The 8,762-nt window shown below is 39.7% G+C and overlaps 1 protein-coding gene across 2 annotated transcripts; it reads left to right on the plus strand.

The window, feature by feature from the left end:
• Positions 1–1,727: 1,727 nt before the first annotated feature.
• Positions 1,728–8,510, plus strand: LOC111452644 (sorting nexin 2A). Of its 2 annotated transcripts, none has more exons than XM_023093461.1 (6): positions 1,728–1,846; positions 1,918–3,053; positions 3,150–3,359; positions 3,619–3,879; positions 7,303–7,389; positions 8,097–8,510. In XM_023093461.1, the coding sequence occupies exons 2-6, from the start codon at positions 1,998–2,000 to the stop codon at positions 8,175–8,177; spliced, it is 1,695 nt and encodes a 564-aa protein (XP_022949229.1). In that variant the 5' UTR covers positions 1,728–1,846; positions 1,918–1,997; the 3' UTR covers positions 8,178–8,510. The 2 variants fall into 2 exon arrangements, 1 of the variants encoding a protein (XP_022949229.1); XR_002712150.1 differs by having other exon boundaries at positions 1,730–3,053; positions 8,097–8,248; positions 8,282–8,510.
• Positions 8,511–8,762: the final 252 nt, after the last annotated feature.

Genomic DNA, 8,762 nt, shown 5'->3' on the forward strand with positions numbered 1-8,762 from the left:
TTGCACCCACTCCCTCTGCTCTGTTCTCTGTTCTGTTCACTGTTCTGTTTCATAAGAACAAATGAAACTAGTGAGATCTTCATTCGAAGAGCTTCGGCGAGTTAAGAACGATAACTCTATTGGTATGAAACTAGTGAGATCTTCATTCGATGAGCTTCGGTGAGCTAAGAACGATAACTTTATGGTATGAGACTTTTGAATAAAAGTAAAATAGATGGTATCGTAATACTACCACCGGACTAGAAAGAGATCTGCTGGTTCAAGTTAATTCGATGTCTACTTTGTGAAAATATAAACGAGAACGAGTACACCATTATCTTTAATAAAAAAAACTTAGTCGTAAATTAGTACCTTAGATAGTAAATGGATTAAAAGATTAAAAACACTAAAAAGAATAGTTTTTTTTTTTCAATTAGATCACAGGACGATGTGAGAACGGGGACACTGACTCTTAAGATGGGTGGATTGTTATCTCTCGTTGGAGAGGGAAATGAAACATTTCTTCAAAGGGTGTGGAGATCTCTCCTAATAGACGCGTTTTAAAATTGTGAGATTGACAACAATACTTAATCGACCAAAATTGATAATATCTACTAACGGTGAGCTTAAGTTGCTATGATAGTAACTTTACACTTTAATGAATTATAAAATATTTTAATCCGGTATAGACATTTATTTTAGTTTATTAATTTTTTTTATTAAGCGTTATTTATAATTAATTTGGTTTATAATAAAGTCAGAAGTAGTTAATGTTGTATTTAAACATCAATCAAGCCACTAATTGGGAAGAGTGTAGTGGTTAAGTATATAACATATCTGTTGACATTTTGGAATATTTTCAACCGTTGAAATGAATTAGGTCAATGGGATGTCTGTTTTGATATCAAATTAGTTGGCCTGCCCATTGACACTATGATTATCTTTATTTTTTTAAAACAACTATACTCGCACCAATCTGACATGTGCCGAATACGTTCTGATGTTTAAATTAATGATTAGATCGAATCGAGGTCGAGAAAAGCTATTGTCAAATACGTGAGTAGATAGTATAAGCTCTCATGGCTTTGCTTTGGGATTCCTCAAAAGGCCTCATTCCATAGGAGAGAGTATTCTCTAATTATAAACCCATAATCATTCTCTAAATTAGCCGATGTGAGACTTTTATCATCCAACACAATGCTTAGATTAATGGGTCGATCGAATTGATATCGAGAAAAGCTACTGGGCAATACGTTTTAATGCATAGATCAATGGTTAGATCGAACTGATATCGAGAAAAGCGATAACCCAATATATTTTGATACTTAAATCAATGATGGGATCGAATTGAGGTTTGAGGTCGAGAAAAGCTGAGTCATAACCAGAGTTGGTTGGAAATACATAGAGGAGGGACACGTGTCTCCAGTCTTTTGCAGGTCATATTCGGTCTTCCAACTTGACTTATGGGCCGGCCAATGGGATTTGCTTTTAGTGGGCCCAAGGGTAGAGTTGGGCTTAGGAAGCACAAGCCCATGGGCTTCTGGATAGTTTTTATTTAAACTTAATTATTCTTAAAAGAATTTCAATTGTAGTTTGGGTGAGTTTGAACTAAATGACGTATAAAATAAAGGTTAACTAACCTTAATCTATTGAAAAGTCAATACTACCCTTAACCGTTAGAAGAACACTAAAACGGCACCGTTTTCGAGGTCTGGAGATTTCTGTGAAGGGTGGGTTTCTGTATTTGCCACGTGCTTGTGTTGCTTAGTCTTCTTCTTCCTCGGCTTACCTCTCTCAGCCACGCCGAATGGTGGCGACCTCAGCTACCGCTCTCTGAAACCCCTTCGGCCTCTCCGCATTTCTCTTGGTAATTTTTCGAAGATTTTTGTTCTCTCCAAACGGTCGAATTGAACCCTAGAGTGTTTCTTCGTTTTGTAGATTGCTGAACTGATCAACCTAGTGGTAATTCTTGAATTCTTCTCTTGTTTCACCAGTTTTTGTTTTGCGGATTGGATAATATGATGATGGATTCTGAGAACCAGGGCTTTGAAGAAGCCCAGTTGTATTCCTCTCGTGACCAGATGGAAAATTTGGTTGTCAAGGAGCAATTAAGCTCCAAATCTTTCTCTAATTATCGTAGTGCCATGTCCTCGCTCTCAGAAACGCATCATCCTTTGTCCCCGCCGACCATTCTTACACCGGCTGATTCGGATCCCCTGCTTGCTCCGACGATAGATCGAGATGTCCGAAACCCTAAAGCGTCCGATCGTTTATTCTCCGAGCCACTTCACTTTTCTGATGTGAATTCTGTTCCGTTTGATGGGAATAGTTTTAGTGATGTTAATGGTGTTGAAAGCCCCAGCAAAAGTTCGGAGAGCTCTGGGGGTTTATCCAGATCTTCGTCTTCAAATTTGGAATATATACAAATTACAGTCTCGAATCCTCAGAAAGAGCAAGATGTTTCGAACTCGATAGTGCCTGGTGGTAATTCGTACATAACTTATCTGATCACTACCAGGACTAACATGGCGGAGTTTGGGGGATCAGAATATAGTGTTCGAAGGAGGTTTAAGGATGTGGTGACGCTATCAGAACGATTGGCGGAGTCTTATAGAGGGTTCTTTATACCCCCACGCCCGGATAAGAGTGTGGTGGAAGGCCAAGTGATGCATAAGCAAGAATTTGTGGAGCAGAGGAGGATGGCACTGGAGAAGTACTTGAGGAAACTAGCAGGACATCCAGTGATCAGGAAGAGCGATGAGTTTAAGGTTTTCTTGCAGGTTCAAGGAAGATTGCCACTGCCAACGACAACCGATGTTGCATCTAGGATGCTTGATGGTGCAGTGAAACTCCCGAAGCAGTTGCTCAGTGAGAGCGCAATCGCACCTCAGGAGGTGGTACAGCCGGCAAAAGGTGGAAGGGATTTGTTAAGATTGTTCAAGGAGTTGAAGCAATCTGTGACGAATGACTGGGGAAGTTCAAAGCCTGCAGTCATTGAGGAGGATAAGAAATTTTTGGAAAAGAAAGAAAAGTTGCGTGATTTGGAGCAGCAGCTCAGTGCTGCATCTCAGCAGGTGACATACGTGTTATACTTTATCATTAACCAAACTGCCTTTGAGAATGTGTTTGCTATTTTCTCTTCGTCTTAATTGTGGTAAAACTTATCTCAGGCAGAATTATTGGTTAAAGCTCAGCAAGATATGGCAGAAACATTAGGAGAGTTAGGTTTGACCTTGATTAAGTTGACAAAATTTGAACATGAGGAGGCTGTATTCAACTGTCAAAGAGTTCGTGCTGCCGATACGAAAAATGTAGCAACTGCTGCTGTTAAAGCAAGCCGATGCTATCGGGAACTAAATGCTCAAACTGTGAAACATTTGGTAAATTTTTAATCTTCCTCAAAAATTATATCTGAAATATTGCAATTTGATCAAGTTATTTTGAAAATGGCTTTTAAAGAATAAATTGGGCTGGTTAGTATTGCAGAAGCTCAAACCCACCATACACTCTTCAGTTTATTATTTATGTATGTGGACTATGAACATCATAGTTGTTCATGTACTGATAGAATAATAGCAGCTAACACAACACTCTTGCATTTCATCATAGTCTTATAATTATTTATTTATATATTTTCAGGATGTTCTTCACGACTATTTGGGGTTAATGCTAGCAGTTCATGGTGCATTCTCAGAACGCTCAAGTGCTTTACTGACTGAGCAAACTCTATTGTCTGACTTGTCCTCTTTGAAATCAAGAGCCGAAAAGCTTGAAGCTGCATCATCTAAAGTATTTGGTGGTGACATAGCGAGGATTCAGAAGTTAGAGCAGTTAAAAGAATCCATAAGAACTACAGAGGATGCTAAAAATGTTGCAATGCGTGAATACGAGCGCATAAAGGTGCCTTCCCATCAAACCTTGTTTCCATTAATATGTTTTTAAACTGTAGTACGTGAGAGTGAGATGTATGTGATGGAAAATTCTCAGCTTGGTTTGAATGATCCATTGCTCTTATTGTCCAGAGTATTGTTCTATGTTGTAGGATAGGGACTTTTGTTATTGTATGTGATCGAGATTAGGGTAAACCCAAAGAGCAAATGACTATGTTACGCTCCCAATTATGAATATTATCAGAGGAGGGGCAAAGGAGTCCATACGTCTTTGACTATTTAGTTAGAGAACATTTTAGAGGGACCACTTAAGGTGTCAGGATTGTAGGAGAATTGAGGGGTTAGGGCATTATTTAGACTGCGGTTTGGACTGTTTCTTTTCTTCTTATGCTTTTTGTGAGTAATTTTTCTTGAGTGAGGCTCATTGGCTGGGAATTCCTTAGGGCGACTGTTCTTTCCTCTGAATATCAATATATTGTAAGGGAATACCTTACAAATTGACATCAAAACAATTGCAACTTGGGGATATTTTAGAAAAAATGTCTAAAAAAGGCATCAAGGAAGATTTGGAACTTGTGGATAAGGACATGGAAGGGGTGAAAACAGAGTTGGGTCCATTCAAGCGAGAGTGCTATGCATACATGGAGTCAAAGAATCGATGGCATCTTCATCCAAATCCAACTATCGATTATAAAAGACGTTTGCAACGATAGCCACTTGGATGGCTTGATGGTGACCACAAACAACATCAATCGAAGGTGAGGATAGCTTTGGAAAAAAATAGGAGGAATGAGGAAAATCCGATTAACTTTCAATCCTATGGTCATAGAAAGCAAATCGACTTTCGAGAAGGTGGAGGAGCCAACCAGCAACCAAAGTAAGTTCAATAACGTCAAGATACCTATTTTTGGAGGGAACGATCCCTATTCATGATTATTTCATGCCGATAGGTATTTTCAAATTCATAAACTAATGGGTCTTGAGAAGATGATTGTGGTGGTTATTAGTTTTCAAGGTGTAGTGTTGAATGGGTATCGAGGGAAAGAGGAGAGAGAGCCATTCATGGATGGATATGACCTGAAATCAACTGTTAGAGAGAGATTCTGGAGAGCAAAGAAGGGTAGCATTTTAGGTTGATTTCTCATTGTGAAGCAAGAATAGATGGTGACAGAATATTGCGACTTATTCGAGTTGTTGATGGCACCATTCCTCCATCTGTCTAATGACATATAAGAAAATACTTTCAAGAACGGACTAGATCCAATGATTAAAGCTGACTTGATGTGTTGGCAGCCTATTGGGCTAGCTAATATGATTAAGACATCACTGTCACTTGAGGATAGAGAACAAGCTACGCTTGAAGCTTTAAGGTCCAATTTGTATGGAGGGAAAACCCCATCTCAAACTCCATAATGCACATGTGTGGAGGGACAGAGGGCACGAAATCGTCGGACGTTGTTCCCATGTGTATGATTACGTTGTCTAGCAACAATGTTGTAGTGCCATGAAGAGAAGGGTCGATGGAGGGAAAAGCTCATCTCAAACTCCATAATGCACATGTGTGGAAGGAAAGGGGGCATGAAGTTGTCGGACATGGTTCCCATGTGTATGATTACTTTGTCTAGTAACAATGTTGTAGTGCCATGAAGAGAAGGGTTGATGAAGTGGTTGTCTGATGCCAAATTCCAATCAAGGAAGGAGAGGCATTTGTGTTTCTTGTGAGGAAAAATATATTGTTGGGCACAAAGTGAAGACAAAGAAATTGCGAACTATGGTGGTCCTTGTCAATGGGGAAGAGTCAAAATTTATAGAGGAAGAGGGAGGAATACGTGAGGGGGGAGGGGACTTTGACACAGGAGGTGATGTCCATGGGAGGGATTGCCAAAATCAACTGGGATGGTTGTGATATTAGTAGTGGTGGATCCATTGAGTAAAGCAGCCTACTTTACTGCCTTGAATCACCCGTTTACAGCCAAGTCAGTAGTTGATGTCTTTATAAGAGAAGTGGTAAGACTCCATGGTTATATTCGTTCGATAGTCTCTAATCGTGATAAAATATTTATCAGTCACTTCTGGATAGAGTTATGCCGATTGCAGGGTACCAAATTGTGCCGAAGCATATATCCCAAGTACTTTGGGCCTTGTTACGTGGAACAGAAGATTTGGGTCCATGGCCTACAAGTTACCGATACCAAAAGAAGCAAACGCCCATCCTCTTTTTCACATCTCACAATTGAAGAAAGCTTGGGGAATTCATCAAGAAGCACTATGACCTGCCATTACTCAATGACGAGTTTGAATGGATTGCTGAGCCCAATCAAGTATCTGCCGTTCACACTAATGACCAGACAGGATTAGAGGAAATTTTAGTTAGCCGGAAAGGGTTACCAAAAGATGAAGCTACTTGGGAAGTTGTCAGCGAAGTTCGGAAGCAATTTTTGAGTTTCAACCCTTGAGGACAAGGTTTTATTGCAGCTTAGGAGTGAGGTTAGGCCCCCCTTTACGAAATATTATCATAGAAGGGACAAGGCTGTCAATACACCTCTGATCAGTTAGTTAGAGAACGTTTTATATAGGGACCACTTAAGGTGGAAGGATTGTGGGAGAATTGAGGGGCGTAGGGCATTTAGACTGTGGTTTCAGTTGTTTCTTTTCTTCTTATGCTTTTCATGAGTAATTTGGCTTGAGTGAGGAAAAAGAGAGTTTACCAGTCCTTTCTAATTGACTGGGAGTATGTATTCCCTTGGGGTAAATTTTCTTTCCTCTAGATAGCACTATATTGGAAGGGAATACCTTTACAGACTAATTCTTGGAGCCCGTAGGAGATTGAATTTCTGTTTGAGTCATATTAGATGTCATGACACTGTGCTTTAAGAGTGATGTCAAAAGATATGAAAATGGCTTCAGGATCTTTTAGGAAACTTAAACTAAACTATCATGAGTTGGTCAATAGTCGAAGGGGCAAGGTGTAAATTCAGATGTCTTGGAGGTTGGGCAAAACCATGGTAGCTAGTATTTAACTGCTAGGTACGCATAAGTTGACTCAAGTAATTCCACTTTTAGTCAAAGGGGAAAAAATTCGCTCTTAATGATGATGATTCATAGCTGGGAACAAGTTTTACTTTGTTGCTTATCAGTGAGATATCAAGCTGTGGAATTTTTTTCCCTTCTTTCCGAACAGCATAATACTTTTTTCAAGGTATCGGGTCTAGAAGAACCGTCTTCATGTTTGTTCCTGATGCCTTTTCTCATAAATCGATTATTATCATCATGTTGGATATGTTTGTAAGGGACTGAGAAGAAGGCACTGAATGTTGTACAGATCAACTTACCAAATTCTTGACTCAGTTATCATAATTTGACTTGCTTGGGTTTCTCAGTCATTTTTTACGCTTAAAATAAGCATGGCCTGACGACAATGTTTGTAATTCAGGAAAACAATAGGAGCGAGCTGGAAAGATTTGACAGAGAGAGACAAGCCGACTTCTTGAGTATGATGAAAGGGTTTGTAACAAATCAGGTACTTACCGTCCCATCTAATAGATAATGCTCAGGTTTTTTTTGTCCATAATTCATTATGTTCTGTATGATTGCATGAACTGATTTTTTACACACCTTTATCAAGTAATGGAAGTTCAGACTCGTTCAGTAAGAGAAAACAATGCTGTCAAATATTCTGAAAGTACATATTCTTTCATCTTTTTAACTTGGTGCTGAAGAATAGCTCTGTAAGTTTACATACGAAGGCTTTTTTAGTTTCCAGGGTCCGATTAGATTAGTCGAAGTGGGGTTTGGATTTCGCAGGAATAAGAACATGAAAAGAGGTAGAATTTGTGGCTTCTGTTGGAATTGATATGAATATGTGAACAGAATCGTTCATTAAAAAAAAAAAACAACTAGGTGAACAAACCACCTTAAACTAATGATAAAAAAAAGAAATGAGTTCAAATCATGGTCGGCGCCCATTTAGTATTTAGTTCTGTATGAGTTACTTTCTTAACTAAATGTAGTATAGTTAGACTCGTGAGATTAGTCGAGGTTAGTCAAGGTGCATATAAGTTAGCCTAGACATTCACAAATTTCAAGAAAGAAAGAACATGAATTCTCTGATTCCTCTTAAGTTAGATTCTATGGTCTTCTTTGTAAAAGATCGATTTAAATGAATACGAGAATGAAATTATTCATTCATCATCCTCGACAATAAATGTGCAAGTCTTTGTTGAATAGGTCGGATATGCAGAGAAAATGTCGCACGTATGGGCAAAGGTAGCAGAGGAGACGAGCAGCTATTCAAAGGAGAACAATTGAAGTTTTTGTGGCTTAAGAAGATCATTTTTTTCTTTGTTTGTTCTATTTTTGGTCCCACAAGATTCATTTTTTACCCACTTTGTTGATATAATTTTACCTTTCTCAAGGTAATAAAACATAAAAGAGGAAGAACACTTGGGGAGGAGGGATTTTTTCACCATCTCATTCCCCAAGTTGTTGGTGTCCTCACGAAATGAACTATCCAAACACTGAGCTGCTGATGAAGTTCATGGGAGAACTGAGGTTTGATGATATATTATTGTAAATTCATCTCTTCTTCTTCTTCTTCTTCTTCTTTGTCTTAATCCTAGAAAGTTGAAACTTCTGAGTTAAGCAGATTTGTTTATTTTGGCCACACATTTTCTTCTGTCGTTCTGTGCAGTTTGAAAACGACAAGTCGTTCTTTTGACCATATCCCAATGCCATTTTCTTGGGTGCCCCAATCAATAATGCCAAACTCCCCCCCCCCCCCCCCCCCCCCCCCCCCCCCCCCCCCCCCCCCCCCCCCCCCCCCCCCCCCCCCCCCCCCCCCCCCCCCCCCCCCCCCCCCCCCCCCCCCCCCCCCCCCCCCCCCCCCCCCCCCCC

Source organism: Cucurbita moschata, unplaced genomic scaffold (assembly GCF_002738365.1).
Source record: "Cucurbita moschata cultivar Rifu unplaced genomic scaffold, Cmos_1.0 Cmo_Scf00014, whole genome shotgun sequence".
Taxonomy (NCBI): domain Eukaryota; kingdom Viridiplantae; phylum Streptophyta; class Magnoliopsida; order Cucurbitales; family Cucurbitaceae; genus Cucurbita; species Cucurbita moschata.

Coding starts and splice junctions, on each gene's coding strand:
- LOC111452644 (XM_023093461.1), top strand. CDS start 1,998: ATGATGATGGATTCTGAGAACCAGGGCTTTGAAGAAGCCCAGTTGTAT. Junction 3,054..3,149: donor TCAGTGCTGCATCTCAGCAG/GTGACATACGTG, acceptor AACTTATCTCAG/GCAGAATTATTGGTTAAAGC. Junction 3,360..3,618: donor CTCAAACTGTGAAACATTTG/GTAAATTTTTAA, acceptor ATATATTTTCAG/GATGTTCTTCACGACTATTT.